This window comes from Urocampus carinirostris, chromosome 15 (genome assembly GCF_059441175.1).
Source record: "Urocampus carinirostris isolate Australia breed hairy pipefish chromosome 15, RoL_Ucar_1.0, whole genome shotgun sequence".
In the NCBI taxonomy this organism is placed as follows: Eukaryota; Metazoa; Chordata; class Actinopteri; order Syngnathiformes; family Syngnathidae; genus Urocampus; species Urocampus carinirostris.
Genome location: NC_142363.1, coordinates 33,263,196 through 33,286,930, shown reverse-complemented (window position 1 = coordinate 33,286,930; position 23,735 = coordinate 33,263,196). Strand labels below are relative to the sequence as shown.

At 40.5% G+C, this 23,735-nt stretch overlaps 1 protein-coding gene across 2 annotated transcripts in view; it reads right to left on the bottom strand.

Moving 5' to 3' along the window:
- Positions 1-21,727, bottom strand: part of asap3 (ArfGAP with SH3 domain, ankyrin repeat and PH domain 3) — a 69,059-nt gene extending 47,332 nt beyond the window's left edge. The window contains exons 1-4 of one of the 2 annotated variants that reach the window (XM_088353976.1): positions 21,353-21,727; positions 14,280-14,352; positions 4,047-4,192; positions 485-559 (exon numbers count right to left, since the gene is read on the bottom strand). In XM_088353976.1, coding sequence (XP_088210102.1) covers positions 485-559; positions 4,047-4,192; positions 14,280-14,352; positions 21,353-21,478 — 420 coding nt within the window. In that variant the 5' untranslated portion in view covers positions 21,479-21,727. The remainder of the gene's footprint in view (positions 1-484; positions 560-4,046; positions 4,193-14,279; positions 14,353-21,352) is intronic. The other variant, XM_088353975.1, reaches the window with a different exon arrangement.
- Positions 21,728-23,735: the final 2,008 nt, after the last annotated feature.

Here is a 23,735-nt window from a genome sequence, read left to right as displayed (position 1 = left end):
GTTTTATTTGTTTAAAAAAAAGAGGTTTATATATATATATATATATATATATATATATATTTTTTTTTTTCCTTTTCTTTTTTTTTTCTTGAAATAGTTGTCGGCCATCCGGGCAGAGATGTCGTTTAAGTTGCAAAGATGCACGCCCCGGGCGTCCAGGCAGCAGTTATTTCAAACTTGTAAGGCCCCTTCTCAAGGTTTCTCTTTTTCCTCACGCTGAGGGTTTTGAGTTGTTCCTTGCCCGCATGTTGGTTTAAGATCAGGTCATTGTGTCATTGTAAACCTGTGCAGTCCTTTGAGACATTTTTGTGATTAAGGGCTATAGAAATAAATGTGACTTGACTTGAAACACTGCTAATAATGATAAAAACAAATGATATATCATATTACGCTATTGAAATGTGAATTGAATTCAAAATCATGATTTCAATTAAAAAAAATATATATATAACAAATGACATTGCAGGGAACTCGTCTCACTCACCAATCTGCTGTCGCGCAGCTCTGATTTCAGCACATTTTCTAAGGGGAACGCCATAATGTTGTTGAGATTCTGCACCTGGAACGTGTCAGAGTGCAAGAAAAGAACGATATATCAAGTTGCACGTGTGTGTCAGGTTCATTTGAGGTCATAATAATGCCTCGCAACAGTTCTGTATTGGCCCGAAAATTCTCTAGCCCACAGGTGTCGAACAAGCGGCCCGCGGGCCGGATCAGGCCCGCTGAGGGATTGAATCAGGCCCGCGAGACAACACTCAGAGAAGCGCAAGAGAGAAACAAGCTGCAGGTTGAAATATGTCAGCTTAATGTTGCCAAAGCCAGGTGCCTTGAACAAAGACACTGTACTTGTATTTATTTCTCTCTCTCTCTCTCTCTACCACCCCTTTTCTCTCTCTCTCTCTCTCTACCACCCCTTTTCTCCCACTCTCTCTCTACCACCCATTTTCTCCCACTCTCTCTCTCTCTCTACCACCCCCTTTCCTCTTTTCTCTCCTTCTGTCTTTCTATTTCTCTTTAGATTTATTTTTTCCTCTCCCTTTCTTTCCCCCCTCTCTCACGACTTTATCTTTTGTTTCTCTCTCTCTCTCTCTCTCTCTCTCTCTTCCACCCCTTTTCTCCCACTCTGTCTCTTTCCCTCTGTGTCTCTCTTTTTCTCTTCCTTTGTTGCTCTTTGTCTCCTTCTCTCTGTGTCTTTTGACCTCTTTTGCTCTAACTTCTTTTTCCCCTTTCTCTTTCTCTCTTCATGCCCTTCCCAGCTTTCTTTTCTCTTTTCTCTCCTTCTGTCTTTCTATTTCTCTTTGGATTTCTTTGTTCCTCTCCCTTTCTTTTCCCCTTCTCTCACGACTTTTTATCTTTTATTTTTCACGCTCTCTCCCTCTCTTTTTCTTTCTTTGTCCAGCCCTCTCTCCTTTTCCCTCCCTCTTTCGCTTATTTCTTTAACCCTCTTTTTCTTTCTTTTTAAGTCCGGCCCCCAATCGAATGTTTGTTCTATTGTCAGTCAGTCGTGTGTATCGTGTGGCCCCCGAGTTATAATGAGTTTGACACCCCTGCTCTAGCCAGTGAGTTGACTGAAGAAGAAAACGAATGCAAAAAAGCCTTCCCAAAAAATAAAAAAATAACAGCTTCAAACTTTCCCTTCATTACTCTGCAACACACTCAAGAAAAAGAGTGTGTGCACATGTTGACTCACTCCCGGAGGTCTGTTCTTAATTAAAATCTCCATAGAAACAATCAGTGGGAGTTGTAATATGGTGTGACCTTGCAGCTCTTTCCTTTTCACTAAGCCAGTGGTCCCCAAACTCAGCCTGCGGGCAGTACGCGGCCCGCCTCCACATTTCGTCCAGCCCTCAGAACAATACCACCCATCCACCGACCCACCCAACCAATCAGGTAGATAACAGCAACTGGCGCCAAACAAGAGGCCACAGGTGAGTGAGTAATCATGACAAATATACTGGTAAAAAGCCAAAAATATCACATTTTTTACGCTATTTTTATATTTTGTATTTGTTTCCTTCTTCGACTCGTTTTCTGTCGTTACCGTTTTCAATTTTTCCTTCCATTTACAACAAACTATCTTGGAACCCATTCTTATGAGCAGAAAAAGGAAATAAAACCCAAATAATCACAACAAAATGAGATATGGTCCCTCTCAAACACAGTCGCGACAGTGGCGATTGACTTAACGGGAAGAAGAGATCGAGCTGGGCATTATGGCCATCTACTGTTAGGAAGTGTAAGAGACCCTCTGTTCTTTATCTTCTTCTAAGAATTATTTTGCCAAGGCAGAGGCCTACCACCCACTCAAAATGGGTCTGCAACCAGCTAAACTTGGGACCTGTTAGGATGCCACGGCACTACAGAAAGTTAATGTTCCACTGACATTTATTTGGTTATTATTTATTTCATTAATAGTTTTATTATTTATCAACTGACTCTGGTTCTGTGAAGAATCCAGTAGGCTTATTTAATTGTGGCTTTCTGGAGAACAATACATTTTTACATTAGGACACTCCTGCAATCGTCACATTTTTTTCTGTTACAAACTGACCCTGGCCTCTCATCAGAGAAGGGAAAAGGTATGGGGCTGAAGGTTTTTATACATTTGACTATAAAAGGATTTTATATGATTGAATACAAGTTACATTTATTGAGTTTAATGCAAGATATTCACTGACTGGGCTGTAGTTCAATGCAGAATATTTTGACTAGGGAACTTTGATAATAGGACTCTGACGGAGGACGGCAGGCGATGTTTTGAGAACAAGGCCCTGATGACGTAGAAACGCACGGTTTTGTTTCGAGATGGTGGAGCCCAAGTTGGGCTTCCTTGGCACATGGGAGGAGCCGGCACACCATCTTGCGGGGAGACGTGGGCCAATAAGGAGAGAGCTAAAGGACTTCAGAAAAAGGCTTCACAGAGACTCCAGCGTCATTAAAATGGCCATTTGCGATGGAGTACACTTAGTTAAATTGCTAATGAAATCAAATCTGCCCCTGTGTGAAAATGTCGGCTTTCTTGTTCATCTTTTCCATCAAGAAATCACAGCCGGCAAAATGAACGGAAAATGATACCGTTACTTAAGGTTGGATGCAGACCTGCAGAGTCCGGGTCCCGTTAAAAGTAATCCAAGGAAAAAAGTTTATATTTCCAAAGGTAAGGGTGGGAAAAATATATATCCACTATTTTTCGCCGTGTCCACAAACACTCACCTTTACCGGTCCCCACCTCCCGTCACCCCGCGTTTGTTTCGCCCGTTCTTTTTTATCCGCCCGTGCAAAACATATCAGAATAAGTGTCTGAAATAAATACCTTACAAAAATATACGCTGCAAATACATATTATACATGGTTACACATATTTACAAAGAAAGACGGTACACTGAGAGAGTTTTCAAAACTTTAATAATAATAATAATAATAATATAACTTTCATCCTAATTAGTGCCTGTGAAAGGGCAGTTAATGGTAGCAACACGCTTGCAACACAATAAGCGGGTCTGTTAAAAAAACATACCGTACTTGTAAAAATCATGGTAAACCGTCCTCATCTTCCTCCTTAGAACTGAAGCCATCAAAGTTGTCTTCCTCACTGTCCAAAAGAAAATTTGTCGTATAGACGTCGTCCAACGCTCCCTTATTCCAAAACACGCTAGCAACACGCTCGCTCCTTCTTTATCGAACTGTTGATTGCTTTTAGCTTGAAAGCTGCATCATGTGCCTTTCTTTTTGCATTTTGCATGATGAGGGTATGTTTACGCTCATTTAATTTATGCACAAGCCAAGAAGTTGCAGTCTTCCTCGGCACATATATTTTACCGGTCTAAATCTTACCTTTTGTACTCGAGCGCCGCTGGCGTCCGTTAGAAAAATGACATAAATCGGCCGCATCACTGAATAAGCCGCAGGGTTGAACGTTTGGGGAAAAAAGTAGCGGCGTATAGTCCGGAATTTACGGTAATTCCTAGCAGGGCCCTCATAGGAAAAACTTTAACGACCCCTGCGTTAAGCTAACCGGACCGTTTCAGCTCACATCGGGTCCTCACCAGATTTTTGAGCAGGGCCGTGACCTCCCGGGTGAAGACGGCAAGGTTGAGGAAACCGGTGGAGACCTCGTTGTTGTCCTGGCTGAGGTGGCTGTTGCCTAACTTCTCCAGGACTTCCGTATATTGCTCCTTGGCTTCCATGTGGGCTGCGAAAAACAATACTAGCGTCACACGGGGGACAATAATTGCACTGAAAGAGCAGTTTGGAATCGATTAAGTAGAGAACTTGAGAATGGGAAATATTCAGAGAAATATTTGGTGCTTTTGTTTTCTTGAAATTCCTAAATCCATCCATCCATTATCTGCACCGATTGTCCTCAGTAGGGTCGCGGGGGTGCTGGAGCCCGTCTCGGCAGGGGACACCCCGAACCGGTTGCCAGGGGACACCGAGACAGACAACTCGCTCGCTCATTCACACCCAGGGACAATTTGGACCAGCCACTAACTTAACATGCATGTTTTTGGAATGTGGGAGGAAACTGGAGTGCAAGCACGGGGAGAACATGCAAACTCCACACAGGAGGTTCGATCTCATGACCTCAGAACTGTGGCGCACACGCGCTAACCACTGCGCCGCCGTCCTGCCCTTGAAATTCCTTTGATTCATTAAAAAAAAAAATACGACAACATAAGTGATGCTATTTGAGTTTAAAATTTACGGTTACAACATTCCTATATTGCGATATTTTCACGTTACGATGTTGAATACTATGTGTTTTTCTCCCTGGGATACGTCACATTTAGCTTTCGACATTTTCACATTGCGATGGGAAATACGATGTGTTCCCGACCACAGGTTACGGCATCCCTGGCTTACGATATTTTCACGTAACGATGTAAAATTTGTGTTCTCAGCTTTTGGTTACAGCATGCATAGTCTACGATAGTTTTTGGTTACGACGTGGAGTACAACTTGTTCTCGAGGTCACGCTGTCCCTACTTACGATATTTTCACGTAACAATGTAAAATATGATGTGTTCTCAGCTTTTGGTTACAGCATGCATAGTCTACGATATTTTTAGGTTACGATGTGGAGTACAACTTGTTTTCGAGGTTACGCTTTCCCTACTTACGATATTTTCACGTAACAATGTAAAATATGATGTGTTCTCAGCTTTTGGTCACAGCATGCATAGTCTACGATATTTTTTGGTTACGATGTGGAGTACAACTTGTTCTCGAGGTCACGCTGTCCCTACTTACGATGTTTTCACGTAACAATGTAAAATATGATGTGTTCTTAGTTTTTGGTTACAGCATGCATAGTTTACGATATTTTTTGGTTACGACGTGGAGTACAACTTGTTCTCGAGGTCACGCTGTCCCTACTTACGATGTTTTCACGTAACAATGTAAAATAGGATGTGTTCTCAGCTTTTGGTCACAGCATGCATAGTCTACGATATTTCTAGGTTACGATGTGGAGTACAACTTGTTTTCGAGGTCACGCCGTCCCTACTTACGATGTTTTCACGTAACAATGTAAAGTATGATGTGTTCTTAGTTTTTGGTTACAGCATGCATAGTTTCCGATATTTTTTGGTTACGATGTGGAGTACAACTTGTTCTCGAGGTCACGCTGTCCCTACTTACGATGTTTTCACGTAACAATGTAAAATATGATGTGTTCTTAGTTTTTGGTTACAGCATGCATAGGCTACGATATTTTTAGGTTACGATGTGGAGTACAACTTGTTCTCGAGGTTACGCTTTCCCTACTTACGATATTTTCACGTAACAATGTAAAATATGATGTGTTCTTAGTTTTTGGTTACAGCATGCATAGTTTCCGATATTTTTTGGTTACGATGTGGAGTACAACTTGTTCTCGAGGTCACGCTGTCCCTACTTACGATGTTTTCATGTAACAATGTAAAATATGATGTGTTCTTAGTTTTTGGTTACAGCATGCATAGGCTACGATATTTTTAGGTTACGATGTGGAGTACAACTTGTTCTCGAGGTTACGCTTTCCCTACTTACGATATTTTCACGTAACAATGTAAAATATGATGTGTTCTTAGTTTTTGGTTACAGCATGCATAGTTTCCGATATTTTTTGGTTACGATGTGGAGTACAACTTGTTCTCGAGGTCACGCTGTCCCTACTTACGATGTTTTCATGTAACAATGTAAAATATGATGTGTTCTTAGTTTTTGGTTACAGCATGCATAGGCTACGATATTTTTAGGTTACGATGTGGAGTACAACTTGTTCTCGAGGTTACGCTTTCCCTACTTACGATATTTTCACGTAACAATGTAAAATATGATGTGTTCTTAGTTTTTGGTTACAGCATGCATAGTTTCCGATATTTTTTGGTTACGATGTGGAGTACAACTTGTTCTCGAGGTCACGCTGTCCCTACTTACGATGTTTTCATGTAACAATGTAAAATATGATGTGTTCTTAGTTTTTGGTTACAGCATGCATAGGCTACGATATTTTTAGGTTACGATGTGGAGTACAACTTGTTCTCGAGGTTACGCTTTCCCTACTTACGATATTTTCACGTAACAATGTAAAATATGATGTGTTCTTAGTTTTTGGTTACAGCATGCATAGTTTCCGATATTTTTTGGTTACGATGTGGAGTACAACTTGTTCTCGAGGTCACGCTGTCCCTACTTACGATGTTTTCATGTAACAATGTAAAATATGATGTGTTCTTAGTTTTTGGTTACAGCATGCATAGGCTACGATATTTTTAGGTTACGATGTGGAGTACAACTTGTTCTCGAGGTTACGCTTTCCCTACTTACGATATTTTCACGTAACAATGTAAAATATGATGTGTTCTTAGTTTTTGGTTACAGCATGCATAGTTTCCGATATTTTTTGGTTACGATGTGGAGTACAACTTGTTCTCGAGGTCACGCTGTCCCTACTTACGATGTTTTCATGTAACAATGTAAAATATGATGTGTTCTCAGCTTTTGGTTACAGCATGCATAGTCTACGATATTTCTAGGTTACGATGTGGAGTACAACTTGTTTTCGAGGTCACGCCGTCCCTACTTACGATGTTTTCACGTAACAATGTAAATTATGATGTGTTCTCAGCTTTTGGTTACAGCATGCATAGTCTACGATATTTTTTGGTTACGATGTGGAGTACAACTTGTTCTCGAGGTCACGCTGTCCCTACTTACGATGTTTTCACGTAACAATGTAAAATAGGATGTGTTCTCAGCTTTTGGTCACAGCATGCATAGTCTACGATATTTTTTGCTTACGATGTGGAGTACAACTTGTTTTCGAGGTCACGCCGTCCCTACTTACGATGTTTTCACGTAACAATGTAAATTATGATGTGTTCTCAGCTTTTGGTTACAGCATGCATAATCTACGATATTTTTAGGTTACGATGTGGAGTACAACTTGTTCTCGAGGTTACGCTTTCCCTACTTACGATATATTCACGTAACAATGTAAAATATGATGTGTTCTTAGTTTTTGGTTACAGCATGCATAGTTTCCGATAATTTTTGGTTACGATGTGGAGTACAACTTGTTCTCGAGGTCACGCTGTCCCTACTTACGATGTTTTCACGTAACAATGTAAAATATGATGTGTTCTCAGTTTTTGGTTACAGCATGCATAGTTTCCGATATTTTTAGGTTACGATGTGGAGTACAACTTGTTCTCGAGGTCACGCCGTCCCTACTTACGATGTTTTCACGTAACAATGTAAAATATGATGTGTTCTCAGTTTTTGGTTACAGCATGCATAGTTTCCGATATTTTTAGGTTACGATGTGGAGTACAACTTGTTCTCGAGGTCACGCCGTCCCTACTTACGATGTTTTCACGTAACAATGTAAAATATGATGTGTTCTCAGTTTTTGGTTACAGCATGCATAGTTTCCGATATTTTTAGGTTACGATGTGGAGTACAACTTGTTCTCGAGGTTACGCTTTCCCTACTTACGATATATTCACGTAACAATGTAAAATATGATGTGTTCTTAGTTTTTGGTTACAGCATGCATAGTTTCCGATATTTTTTGGTTACGATGTGGAGTACAACTTGTTCTCGAGGTCACGCTGTCCCTACTTACGATATTTTCACGTAACAATGTAAAATATGATGTGTTCTTAGTTTTTGGTTACAGCATGCATAGTTTCCGATATTTTTTGGTTACGATGTGGAGTACAACTTGTTCTCGAGGTTACGCTTTCCCTACTTACGATATTTTCACGTAACAATGTAAAATATGATGTGTTCTTAGTTTTTGGTTACAGCATGCATAGTTTCCGATATTTTTTGGTTACGATGTGGAGTACAACTTGTTCTCGAGGTTACGCTTTCCCTACTTACGATATTTTCACGTAACAATGTAAAATATGATGTGTTCTTAGTTTTTGGTTACAGCATGCATAGTTTCCGATAATTTTTGGTTACGATGTGGAGTACAACTTGTTCTCGAGGTCACGCTGTCCCTACTTACGATGTTTTCACGTAACAATGTAAAATATGATGTGTTCTCAGTTTTTGGTTACAGCATGCATAGTTTCCGATATTTTTAGGTTACGATGTGGAGTACAACTTGTTCTCGAGGTCACGCCGTCCCTACTTACGATGTTTTCACGTAACAATGTAAAATATGATGTGTTCTCAGTTTTTGGTTACAGCATGCATAGTTTCCGATATTTTTAGGTTACGATGTGGAGTACAACTTGTTCTCGAGGTCACGCCGTCCCTACTTACGATGTTTTCACGTAACAATGTAAAATATGATGTGTTCTCAGTTTTTGGTTACAGCATGCATAGTTTCCGATATTTTTAGGTTACGATGTGGAGTACAACTTGTTCTCGAGGTTACGCTTTCCCTACTTACGATATATTCACGTAACAATGTAAAATATGATGTGTTCTTAGTTTTTGGTTACAGCATGCATAGTTTCCGATATTTTTTGGTTACGATGTGGAGTACAACTTGTTCTCGAGGTCACGCTGTCCCTACTTACGATATTTTCACGTAACAATGTAAAATATGATGTGTTCTTAGTTTTTGGTTACAGCATGCATAGTTTCCGATATTTTTTGGTTACGATGTGGAGTACAACTTGTTCTCGAGGTTACGCTTTCCCTACTTACGATATTTTCACGTAACAATGTAAAATATGATGTGTTCTTAGTTTTTGGTTACAGCATGCATAGTTTCCGATATTTTTTGGTTACGATGTGGAGTACAACTTGTTCTCGAGGTTACGCTTTCCCTACTTACGATATTTTCACGTAACAATGTAAAATATGATGTGTTCTTAGTTTTTGGTTACAGCATGCATAGTTTCCGATATTTTTTGGTTACGATGTGGAGTACAACTTGTTCTCGAGGTCACGCCGTCCCTACTTACGATGTTTTCACGTAACAATGTAAAATATGATGTGTTCTCAGTTTTTGGTTACAGCATGCATAATTCACAATATTTTTAGGTTACGATGTGGAGTACAACTTGTTCTCGAGGTCACGCTGTCCCTACTTACGATGTTTTCACGTAACAATGTAAATTATGATGTGTTCTCAGCTTTTGGTTACAGCATGCATAGTCTAGGGCAGGGGTGTCAAACGTGCGGCCCGGGGGCCAGATCAGGCCCGCTAAGGGATTGAATCCGGCCCGCGAGACAACGCTCAGAGAAGTGCAAGAGAAAAACAAGCTGCAGGTTGAAATATGTCAACTTGATGTTGCCAAAGCCAGGTGCCTCGAACAAAGACACTGTACTTGTATTTCTTTTTTTTTCTCTCTCTCTCTCTCTCTTTTCCTCCCTTTTTCTCTCTCTCACACTCTCTCTCTCTCTTTTTCTCTCACTCTCTGTGTCTCTCTCTGTTTGATTTGGCGCCAGCTGCAGCTCATTGCTTGATTGGCTTCCCTCCTATTTAAGATCAGTGCTCTCACTCACCCTTTGTCAGTCCGTCAACAAACCTCTGCACCCACAAGACTTGTGTATTGACTCTGCCCGGTATCTGGTATTCTCCCATTCTCTCTTTCTCTCCTTCTCTTTTCTCTCCTTTCCTCTTTCTCTCTTTCTATTTCTCTTTGGATATCATTCTTTCTCTCTCTTTCTTCCCCCCTCTCTCACAATTTGTCTTGATATCTTTTTTGTTTCTCACATTCTCTCTCTCTTTTCCTCCCTTTTTCTCTCACTCTCTGTGTCTCTCTCTCTTTCACTTTCTTTGTCTCTTTCTCTTTCTTAGTTTCCCTTTGTATCTTTCTATCTCTGTCTTTTTACCTTCTTTTGCTCTCTCTTCCATTTTTCCTTTTCTCTCTTTCGCTCTCTCCTGCTTCCCCCTTCTCTCCTTCTCCCATTCTCTCTTTATCTCCTTCTCTTTTCTCTCCTTCCCTCTTTCTCACTTTCTATTTCTCTTTGGATATCATTCTTTCTCTCTCTTTCTTTCCCCCTCTCTCACTATTTGTCTTTATATCTTTTTTTGTATTTCACATTCTCTCTCCCTCTCTCTTCTCTCTCTCTTTCTCCCTTTCTTTCTTTCTTTCTTTCATTGTCCCACCCTCTCTCTTTTTCTCTCCTTCGCTTTGTCTTATTTCTTTCTCTCTTTTTGTTTCTCTCTAATATACTAGTCCGGCCCCCGAGAGAATGTTTGTTCTATCGTGTGGCCCCCGAGGTAAAATGAGTTTGACACCCCTGGTCTAGGGGGCACACCGCAGTTACATTAGCTTATTATCATACCTTTCTATATCCGACCATGCAACATTTTCACTTTCTGCCCCCCACCCCAGAACTGATTATTGTGGTATCCAAGAAGACGACAGTGGAACCTCGGTTCTTGACCATAATCCGGTCCAGAACCCCGTTCGAAAACCGATTTGTTCGATCGCCGAAATCATTTTTCCCATTAAAAACAATGTAAATCCTTTTAATCCGTTCCAACACCCTGAATGTTTACCTTGAATGTTTAACGTAAACATAAAGCTAACCTAGGCTAATCGTACGTCCGCGTTATCGTAATCTTCCGTACGAAAGATTACGCTAACATGAACGTGTAAAAATAAAAAATCCGGTCGTTTACAAGTCATTTCGCACCCGGGTCTCCACAACAAGTGGTGAGCGGTTCATTGGAAAGGGGGCCGCGTTCCAACACCCTGAATGTTGGACTCCGTTCCAACACCCTGAATGTTTACCTTGAATGTTTAACGTAAACATGAAGCTAACCCAGGCTAATCGCACGTTCGCATTAGCGTAATCTTCCGTAGGACATGAACGTGTAAAAATAAAAAAAGGATAAAGAAAATAATTATGCATAGGATTTCTTACCTTTGTGGTGGTCAGCAGAAGGCGCAGGCAAGATCAGACACTCGCACACCTCCTTCATATTTTGCTATTATTTCTTTCTTAAATGCAATAGTTGTACGCACTACTTTTCTTTTTTCACCTGTAGCAACTTTGCTGCTTGCACTGACTTTCTTCGGAGGCATAATAAGGGGCTAAAACACCCGTACGCCGCTCAGCATGGCACCCTAGCGTACGCAATCATGCATTACCGGCATTCGAACTCCGATTTTTTGACCGAACAGCGAAGCCAGAATTACTTGAAATTTTTGGTCGGACTCCGATTTGTTCGAACTGAGAGGCGTTCGAAAACCCAGGTTCCACTGTACTTTATACAGCAAAAAAACTCCCCTAAACAATGCCTTCTTTTCATTAAAAGTGCTCTTTCAACTGGTGACAGATTTATTTGCACGTTTCTATGTCTGTACTCCTGCAAATTGCTTCATTCTGCAGGGAAATGACTAGTTTCTCATTGCGTGAAACTTTCACACATTGTGGGCTTAAAACCATGTTTTTACAACACATCTGTTGACACTTGCACGTGTGAGCCAGGGACAGTTTTTGGGTCATTCAATATGCAGAGGGGGTCTCAAGGGGGGCTAAGTGACTCATAGCGTTGATGTACGACTTCCAACAAGAGTGATTAAAGAGGCAAACAATATAATGGGTAGAAGGCGGGCTCTTACCGAAAACCCTCGCCTTCCCCTACAATTTATACCGCAAGTTTGCTAAAATTCTGGGCAGCCTGACTCATTCGGTTCTGGATCGGGAAGGACGTCAATAATGTTCACTTCCTCGGAGAAGGATCCGTTTTTTTTTTTCAAAGTCTTGCAGATGCACACTTGAAATATGCTCCGATGCATTGCAACGTAAGCATTCCTACCCACGAACTCATCATAAATTCAAGGCCATATTCAAGTCCCTTCTCTTAATCCACCCACTACTCCTCTGTACCAGCTCAAGTCAAGTAACACCAAAGGTGAATACGATTTCTTTTTTTCCCATGTATATTTATCTATAATAGTATGTAATCATTAACACATATATTACACACAAGTAGTACTTACTATATACTATTTTGTAAGTTTAATATTCTCATCTGAGAATGTTCAAGTCCATTTAGCCACACAGGGTCATCGATGGGTTATTAAAGGGGCAGAGTGAATCTTGGATTATACTTTTTTTTTTTTAGAAAAAAAATTACAATAATAAATAAAATTTAAATATATATATTATATATATATGAAATACTGGGGCAGCACGGCGGCGTAGTGGTTAGCGCGTGTGCGGCACAGTTCTGAGTCATGAGATCGAACCTCCGGTGTGGAGTTTGCATGTTCTCCCCGTGCTTGCGTGGGTTTCCTCCGGTCACTCCGGTTTCTTCCCACATTCCAAAAACATGCATGTCAGGTTAATTGGACTCACCAAATTGTCCCTAGGTGTGAATGAGCGAGTGAATTGTCTGTCTCTCTGTGCCCTGCGACAGGCTGGCAACCAGTTCAGGGTGTCCCCTGCCCACTGCCTGAAGATAGCTGGGAAGGGCTTCAGCACCTCAGCGACCCTACTGAGGATATGCGGTGCAGATAAGGGATGGATGGAGTATTACATGAGATCTTTAAGTGCTAGCACCCTTCTAGCTTTTCACCAACATGGGGTTTTAAGTGTCATTCCTGACCTAGGATATCTGAATTAGGGGTGGGTGGATGGATCCAAATATCGATATTATTGATACTGAGCAAGTACTCGGATCAAATCGATACTATTTACCTGGGATCGATACGTAACGCCTCTGCCAATTTCCTCAAAGAGCTGCTTATATATGTGGAAAGCGGCAGTCCTTTTCTCTCTAACCTAGGGCCCTTTGGCATAGATACTGAAAAGGAGGGGACCAAGTACTAAGCCCTGTGGAGCGCCAAGGGTAACACTAAAAAACTCAGAGGTCATATTACTGTATATCTTGCACAATGTATCCTATCTGAGGGGTAGGTTTGAAGCAATGAGAAATTTTTCCAGCCCCTTCTCGAGTCTTCTTCAATTTCCTCAAGCTGAGGTTTTTGAGTTTTTCCTTGCCCCGTTGTACGCTTCAGATCAGGGACTGCTGTTATGGTGGTCTGTGCAGCCCTTTGAGACTTTTTGTGATAAAGGGCTATACAAATAAACATGACTTGAGATTTGTTTTCCCTGGTTTATAGGTTTTCAAATAAACTAACCATTTAAGACGGGCAAAATGATTGGCAATCTTTGTAAAATTGGGACTTGCTTTCTCTTCTTTTTTAATTTTACTAAAATAAACACACACTATTATAACAATAAAACATTTAAATATAGTAAAACAATTATATTTTCATTAAAAGTATTATCTGTGGGGCAGCACGGCGGCGCAGTGGTTAGCGCTTGTGCGGCACAGATCATGTCATGGGAACCTGTCGTGGGTTCAAATCCAGCTCCAGACTTCCTGTGCGGAGTTTGTATGTTCTCCCCGTGCTTGCGTGGGTTTCCTCCGGGCACTCCGGTTTCCTCCCACATTCCGAAAACATGCAATTCAGGTGAATTGGCCGGTCCAAATTGTCCCTAGGTGTAAATGAGCGAATGAGTTGTCCGTCCCTGAGTGCCCTGCAATTGGCTGGCAACCAGTTCAGGGTGTCCCCTGCCCACTGCCCGATGTTGGCTGGGATGGGCTCCAGCACCCCCGCGACCCTAATGAGGATAAGCGGTACGGCTGATGAGATGAGTATTATCTGTCTTAAACCATAAAAGGAAGCGTTTTATCCGTTTTGAGAAGAGGCTTAAAGACCGCACCTATGACAGGGTTTAGACTGACAACAATGAACAGTTTGAAATGCCGTGTTTACGTTGGCCACGTGCCCGCTTTTCACCAAATGACGTCAACCGTTTCGTTTCCTGAGAAGAGGTCGGCAAAAGTCAGGCTGGACACTCACTGATTCCCGAGTTGTGGATGGCTTTGATCATCTTCTTCATTTTCTGCAGAGTCGTGTGGTCCGTTTCCAGGGACTGTCGGGGAAAGGAAAATAGGACCGATAAATTGGAAGTCCGTGTGTGTTTTTATATTCGACTGCATTCACATTTTGCACCAAAATATGAACAATAGATTCAGTTTTTCCTCGATTTTCTAAGTTAATCCATTACATAGCGACCAGCACGCACTGTTTCCCTTATTTGTGATATTTTGATGCCGCAAAGCACTGTGGAACTTGTAGTACAAGGACATATGACTGTGAATAACTAGTTTGGGGGGGGGTGACTTTATTTCTTACCGACTAGGGTTTTAGGGGTGTGTCTTGGGCAAGTAAAGCCTGGTGGCGTCCATCCCTCTCCAGGCCAACAAATGTGTCCACCCGGTCTCGAACAGGGGACCTTTTGCGTGCTAGGCGAATGTGCTAACCACTGCACTACATGAAAAAGCTTCCTTGTTAAAAAAAACCCTCATCTGTTGACTTCTCCAGGACTTTTCCATTTTTGGGGGCACAAATGCCACAGTTGCATCCATCCATATATAGTGTAAGTCTGTGCCACGTACAAGCACACCATGTAACTCACGCAGCAAAGGAGCTCACTTTTGGAGAAAACAAGCACAGTAATTGATTTTAATGAGTGACTTGAATAAAATCATCCTTTATTTTTTGAACATAAACGCAAAAATGCCGTCTATTTTGCATAATGATGTCACTCGTGCTTGAAGAATTCCGACATGTGTACGTAAAAGTGAATATTTTTTACAGGTCTGAAAAAACAGTTTTAGAAATTGTCATTATCGTTTTACTTTAGAATAGATTTAGATATTATTATTTCGAGTTAAAATATAAACGCTCGTCCAGAATTCCGACATACGTATGTTACAATTTTGCAAATTGATTTCTCGGCAAGTCTCAAAAGACAGCTTATTAGAGCATAACAAGTTTTAACAATATATATATTTTTTAATTCTCTTTACCACTTTATTTTGGCACAATTTTAGGAGTTCGTTACAGTCTCACAAAATTATTTTCTGACAAGTCTCAAAAAACACCTGATAAAAGCGTAGAGCGTTTTTATGACATTTTTGATATTGTTTTTTTATTTTAACACATCAAAACATGACTGCTCATCAAGAATTCCGACATACGTACACTTTTGCGTAGTTATTTTTTGACACTTCTAAATAATTCGTGTTTTTCTTTTTTAAAAACTCACGAGGGTATAAAAAGTTTTACGACATTTCTCAGATTTTTCACTTCCGTTTTCCATTCGGGCAATTTTAGTTGTTATTATCCTATCAAGTCAAAATAAGAGTGCTCGTCAAGAATTCCGACACTTTTGTTATTTTTGACGAATAAAAACCTTTTGAGAGCGTAAAACGTTTAGGATATTTCGGAATTGTTTTGACAGTTTTTCTTTTATTCTACCTCTAAGTTAAAATATAAGTGCTCATTGGGAATTCTGACATACGTACAATAAACAATTACAAAGTTATTTTTGACAGATCTCAAAAAACACCACATTAAAAGTTATTTACGAAGATTTTCAGAATTGTACTTACAGTTTTACTGTTCAAATGTAGGTGTTATCCCATCTAGACTGCTCGGTGGGAATTTGGAAATAGAGACGCTCCCCTACTAACGACCATTCGACTTATGAAATACGGTAGATACGAACATTTCTTTGGGGTGCTGAGCAGTTTCTTTTGAAATTAAAGTGGAATAAGAAAGCTTGATGCGGTTGAGAAAATGGTGGGAACGCTTTTTTCGGCCACTTTCTACCACGGAGGAGGAAGTAGCCGATCTCTTGAAGCCCATCTTCCAAAAGTAAGTTAAACTTAACTTTATAGAGCATATTATTTTATGAAATGTTTATTTTGTAGTACCAAACAATACAGGTTATTTAGACATGCCTTAAACATTCTTATATAAACCATAGACATACAAAATATAGCACTGAAGCAACTTACCAACAAATTCTACTTACGAATTTTAATTTTGAAAAGCTAATTTTGACACGTTTCACAAAACACTTGATGAGAGCGTAAAATGTTTTTAACGATATTTTTGGGAGTTTCCATTAGTTTCTTTTATTCAACCGAAAATGACTCATAGAAAATTTTGACACACGTACGTTATAATTTTGCGTATTTATTTATTAAAAGCATCTCAAAAATTACCTAACAGAAGGATTAACAAGTTTTTACGGTGAATTTCGGATTAGTCATTACCGATGTACTTTTGTGCAATTATCCGATTAAGACTGCTCATCGATTTTAGACATATGTACTTTATACAAAGTTATTTTTTGAAACAACTTATGAAAGCAGAACTGTTTTTATGATATTCTGGGGAATTCTTATCACCGTTTTTTTCTTTTTTTTCTTTGCTGATTATCAAGAATTCATGACGACATACATATGTTACAATTTTGCGAAATCCTTTGAAAAGTCTCAAAAACACTCCACACGGGAGTCAGTAGCATTCTACTTTTGCACAACCTAAACACACCTAATCTAATTGGGTTATTATTATTATTATGTTTTTAACACGCAACGGCCTCCTTGTTTCCCCGACCTCACACAGACTCGCTTTTACGCAGACAAATCACCCGCAAACTGCTCTGATGAGGCAATACTTCAGCGTTTACGTCGGCGGGCGGTGCCGGTTTAGCACCCCCCGCTAGTTTTCTTGGCCCGGGTTCACTCTCGTCTCCCCCGCTAACACTCAAGCATTGCGTCGCTAATGATCAGGGTGGGGGGATGATGCAAAATGTGACTCAGGACCATTGGCGGCGGAGAAGGAACAGAGTGGCAACAGAGTGTGCAGTGTTTACAGTTTGCTCGAAATCCACGTGGGCGGAGTACGGCGCCTTGGGGGACGCCCAGACTTGGGCACGTTGGCATGTGCCAGAACTTTTCAACACTTGTTTGGTTTAACTTTGTAATAGTTCAGATTGGAGATTTTTAACACAGGTTTCTAATGATACCCCTAGTACAGTAGACCCCCAGGGGTCTTAAGTCCGTTATTACATTTCCTCCATTATACAACATTAAAAACATATCATTTTGAGAGGCCAAAAAACGTATGCGTATGACAAGCTATGTATCTAAGATGCCTGTCTGCTATTGGTTGATGTGAGATAAAATGCTGGTCTTCAATTAGTCTGCATCATGAAGAACTTGATATACTACATGCTGAATTAGCTCCCACAATGGCTTTCCCTTCATTCTGTTCAGAAATGTGTGTGATTTGTAAAGACTTTGCGAGTCAGTGATACAATACTGTAATTTTGTACTGTATCTGACTATTTATTCACTCTGAGTTTCAAGGCTTAGAGTGATGCTAAAGGGAGAATCAAAAACATGACAGCCATGGAAAGAAAGGTTGTGATAATCAAATACAAAAAAGGCCCAAGTATCGTAACCCTTGCTAAGGAAAAATAAGTAGCAACAAAGTCTCCTAAGGGCATGTAATATCCTGGAGTCAACTTTAATTTTTGACAAACTTTATGCCAATAACATGAAAGTATAACACACTACACTCACTAAGTTACATGGTCATAACCGGAGACAATATGGATTATTATTTAAAGTGAGAAAATCTTAGGGCAGGACAACCCTCGCAAGTGGAGGGGTTAAAATCAGTGTCATTTTTAATCTGTTGTCACCATCTCCTTCCCTTTGGCATCCACCTGCTACACCTCCATACCAGCAAAAGTCATGTCACACCCATTTTCCTTAACATGTGTAGTTATTTAATCATATATAGGTATATTACACATATGTAGTACTTGCGATATATTATTTTGTTGCTTGCTTTTTTATCTTCATAACTCCTTAGCTAGTTAGCACAGGATTCTATCCCCTACTATATCGCCATTTCCCTTTGCAATCTCCACATCAGAACAGATTCATGTCATAATGCAGGAGTCTATTCTACATGGCATAATAACTGTCTTCTTTTCATTAAATGTCATATCCGGGGTCCACTGTGCCATATAACCCGGTCCAAACTGCAAAAAAATGTCTCTTGAAAGTGAAAGTGACATCTTCTGGAAGTTTTATTGGCGTGAGTAAACGGGTTACAGAGTGTCCATGGAGGAGGGAGGGAAGCAAGGAGGAGGGAGGAAGGAATTGCCAAACACTGCAAACCGCAATCACATCCACATGCTAACCCCCTTCGCCGTTAACCAAAATCGCCTGGTATAAATGGACCCTCACTATACCCTATACCCCCACCAAACATACAGCATGTACTTTAAGCTGCTATTTTGATGACCATAAAAAGTTTTCCGCACTGCTACGCTTTGCAAAAATAAAACAAGTTGTTTGCTGACTCATCAACAGCGCGAGGACGTCGCAGATCCCTTCAAACCTGATTTTTTGTTTTGCGCGAGATAAGACAGGAAGGACAAACTGCTGCGGATTATTTACTCGATGGCAAAGTTCACAGAAGACTCCCCGCATCTCTTCCTTCAATAGACAATCTTTGGGAGAACAACACTTAAGACTAATACACAAAAGGAGGAGAAAATAAACAAGCCTTCATGATCCAATGTTGAATTATTATTTGAGAAATTTAAAGCTTAGGTGCACAATAGTCTGAAAAAGATCTTGCTCATGTGTGGAAACAAATATATTTTAATTTTTTATCCTTCCTTTTGCACCAATGTACCCGAAGACGTTGGCTTGCATGAACAAAAGTGGAAGACGAGTGACACTGAAGGACGTAGCAAGCTTTAAATGTACAGAGCAGCCAACAACAACAATAGCGAAACATAGCCTACAGGCAAGTTCCTACATGGGTGGCTAGAGAAGGAAATAGGAGAAAAAAAGGGAAGGACGCCTAAAACATTCACCTGCATAACCAACTGTGGAGGGAAGAAGCGAGGTTTTCATTTCACAGAGCAGCTAACAAAATAGCAGCAAGTTGCGAGCCATAGCCTACAGGCAAGTGCCTACATGAGTGGCTAGAGAGGGAAATAGAAGAAAAAAAGTGAAGGATGCCTAAAACACCGACCTATTGATGGTCACTTAAATTACCAGCAGTGGAAGGAGAGTGACACGGAAGCAAGCTATTAACACGGAGCATAGCAAAACAACAATCGTGGCTAGTAACGAGCCGTGGCCTCCAGCCAAGTGGCTAGAAAAGAAAATAGTAGAAAAAAGTGAAGGATGCCTGAAACACCGACCTATTGATGGTCACTTAAATTACCAGCAGTGGAAGGAGAGTGACACGAAAGCAAGCTATTAAAACAGCATAGCAAAACCACAATAGTGGCTAACAACGGGCCATGGCCTGCAGCCAAGTGGCTAGAGAAGAAAATAGTAGAAATAAAAGAGAAGGATGCCTAAAACACCGACCGATTGATGGTCACTTGAATTATCAGCAGTGTAAGGAGAGTGACACAGAAGTAAACTATTAACACGGAGGATAGAAATACAACAATAGTGGCTAGTAACGAGCCATGGCCTGCAGGCAAGTGGCTAGAGAAGAAAATAGTAGAAAAAAAGTGAAGGATGCCTAAAACAACGACCTGTTGATGGTCACTTGAATTACCAGCAGTGTAAGGAGAGTGACACAGAAGTAAACTATTAACACAGAGCATAGAAAAACAAAAATAGTGGCAAGAAACGAGCCATGGCCTGCAGCCAAGTGGCTCGAGAAGGAAACAGTAGAAAAAAGTGAAAGATGCCTAAATGACGCGACTTTGTGACGTTTGCCTGCATGACCAGCTGTGGAAGGCAAGTGATACTGAACGACAAAGTACGAGCAGCTCAGAATCGCAGCTGCCGGGGAGTTATCACCTGCAGCCAAGTGGCTGACATGAGTGGCTAGATAAGGAAACCGTGATTAAAAAAATGTCTGAATCACAAGACACACAGACATCCATCTGCATAACCAACTGTGGAAGGAAGAAGCAAGGTTTATTTCACAGAGCAGCTAACAAAAATAGCAGCTAGCGGCGAGCCATAGCCTACAGGCAAGTGCCTAAATGAGTGGCTAGAGAGGGAAATAGTAGAAAAAAGTGAAGGACGCCTAAAACACCAATCTATTGATGGTCACTTGAATTACCACACAAACCGCACATTGAAAGTAATAATTTGATTCCTTTACAGGAAGGGTGTAAAACTCTTTTTCCCTGGGGGCCAGATGCTACCAAAACAAACTCAGATTAGAAGATCAGAGATAAGAAAAAGAGAGAGAGAGAGAGAGAGAGAGAGAGAGAGAAAAATAAAAAGAGAAGGAAAGCGAGCAATATAAAAAAGACAGAGAGAGAGGGAGAAAAAGGGAGAGAAGGAAAGAAAGTGAGATAGAGAGAGAAGGAAAGAGAGCAAGATAAAGATAAAGAGAGAGATAAAAAGCGAGAAGGAAAGAGAGAGAAAGAGAGAGTGAGAGAGAGAAAAGGGGAGAAATAGTGAGAGAAATAGAAAGAGCACAGTAAAGAAATTACAAAAAAGAGGGCAAAAAGACAGGAAGACTGAAAGAGAAAATAAATAAATGAAGAGAGAACCAAAGTGAGAAAGAGAGCGAGAAAGATCAAAAGAATGAGAAGAAAAAAGACAAAGAGAGATAAAACGAATGGGCATAAGAGACAAAATGAGAAAAAAGAAGGAACGAGCACAAGAGAGAGAAATAGGAAAAAGGGCGAGAAAGAGGTGAAAAGAGAGAAAAGGAGGGATAAAGAGAGAGGGAGAGACCTAGGTAGAATAGAAAGAGAGCGATTGACAAAAATAGAGAAAAAGATAAGAGACAGACAGAAAGGAATACTACTACAGTTGCTCTGCAAATGGTGCCTGGATTGGGTGACATCCAGTGGACACAATCAAAACTGCAGCTCATTTTTCTCTTGCTCTTCTCTCAATGTTATCTCGCGGGCCGGATTCAAACCCTCGGCAGGCCTGTTTCGGCCCCCGGGCCGCCTCTTTGCCATAATTTACAGAATGTAAAAGAAACAACATGGCGGCGAGGGCAGATAGAAAGACAACAAACACGAAGGCCGGTGTAAAGGTGAGTGTGGCAGGTAAACTTACCTCCTCCACAACCGACACGGTGCTCCTACAATCGCTCATTTTGGCCTGGAAAGTGGACGTGGCCGGCGACGCTAAATCCTCGTTAGTTAAAACCACAAAGTCCGAAATACTGATTCTTTCCGGCATTTTGTCTCCCGCAAATATAGATAAAGATATAAAATACCCCGGATGGCAATCACAGCGTTAAGAACGCAACATTTGCGCCTGCGCAGTTCATTTCCCTGGGAAACTCAAAACAAGGCGCCGCGTGAAGAAAGTTCCCAAAAGTTCTGTTCTCTCCAGTCGAAAAGAAGAGTGAGTATTGTGTAGCGAGCACACTGACTAAAGCGAGGAGTAGGAGGAGGAAGAACAAAAAGAGGGAGGGAACCGGCGCCATTATCACGTGGGAATGTTTTCGAGGCGTTGCGACTCTCGACGCCCATTTTCGGCTAGAAAATGTGAGTGCGCATGTGCGAAGACTCCACGGTAACGGAGCAAAACTTCTCAGGCGGCACTAGTAATTACGGTAAATAACTCAAATTTAAATGGGAATTCAATTCATATCTATAACAGTTGAATTTTGAAATATCCAAAAAATAAACTTCTTATCTCAATTCTGGACAGTAAATGTGATAAAAATCTCAAACGACAATGCTTAAAACGATTGACATTTCCTGGAAAAAAAACAAAAAAATAAATTCATAATACATTTGATGACACCATACCTGTCAACCTGTACGTTTTTGCCGTACAAAGTACGTTTCTTATGCATTTTAAGACGTGTACGACGTTCGAGAAAATCTGTACGGAAAAACGCAAATTTGTCAATGATGGGTACCATCCGGTATACACCGACTATCACCAAAAGGCAAATCAATCAAGTCAAAGGAGTTTGCCGCGGTAGCCTCTATCTCTGTATCGTTTTTTTTTTTGTTGTTGTTGCAAATAAAGCGAGCGGTTTGATGCTACTGTGCGCATGAATCTGCCACCTCGGATTTCATGTGGTAGTTGTGTAGTGAAAGGAAGTCCGTCTATTTTTAGAGAACCGGCTTTTTCGGCTCAACTCATTCAAGAGAGACGGCTCTCCAATGGCTCACTTGCTTTGATGCATTATATTACGAATGATGATGTTGTATAAAGAAGTTAAGAAAAAAAGGAAGTATAAAAGGAGAAAATGAAAATAAGACAGGTTTGTGGTTATCCCTTTCATCAGTATATTACCAACAATAATTTGATGCAGAAAATGAATTCATAATTTGATGATAAAAACTGAATGAGTATATCGACATTTGCGATTTCTATTATATATTTGTCACCGATTTACAATTTCAATCTCGATAAGACTAAATTTTGGGGAGCCATAGATCTCTGTTGGGACCCATAGATTTTTGAGCATGCGAGTCCCCGGGACCCATCACTTTTCAGAGGTAAAATGAACACTGGCTAAGGTTAGAAGCTAGGTTTTGGGCTTAAAATAGGGGTTCCAAAATAGGACTAGGGTTAAGTTTTAGTCTTATTAGGTTTCTGAATAACCCAGCCCTAACCTTCTGTCAATTGTGCCCACAATAGGCTATAACCCTAGCCCTTTCAAACCGTAAACCTTGCTTCAAACCTACTTTGGAACCCTACATTCAGTTTAGAAGCCTTATATGGAGCTCACACCCTAGTTCCTAACCCTACCCCTTACTCTAGCTGTAACCCTAACCCTATTCAGAACCCTAAATTAGGTTTATACCCTTACTCTTAACCCTTGAGGTCGGTGTCAGGCTAGGGTGAAGAGCTTCCAATGAGGGTTTTAAACTTATGGTTTCAAAATAGGATTGGGGCTAGGGTTAGTTCATAGGTGTCAAACTCACGGCCCGCGGGCCACATCCGGCCCGGCGTACAATTGTATCCGGCCCGCGAAATCCTTTTATATACATCTACTATAATGGCCCGGGTCTTGATAACGTTCAAATTATACTCGGATACTAAAAACCACAATGGCCGAGAAAATGATGTTAACTGACATTGCCGGTAAACCCGTGTGTCTTATTTGTGGAGCTTTTGTGGCCGTCATGAAGGAATTTCATGTAAAACAGCCACCAGGACAAAACTTCAGTATAGTAAGCTGAAAAACCTTGAATCCAGAGAAAAGATACAGAAAGTTAAGGAGTTCAAGAAGAATATGAAGATGTTTTTCACTAAAGCAAATTATAGTATAAAAGGAGCAAATGAAAAAAAGACAGGTTTGTTGTTATCCCTTTAATCAGTATATTACCAACAATAATTTAATGCAGAAAATAAATTCATAATTTGAATAAGAAAATTCTACTTCATTCTATTTGCATGTATTTTTTCCTTCTACAGTGAACGTCCAAGCGACTTCATTTTTGAACTTTTTTTATAATAAACCTCATTCATG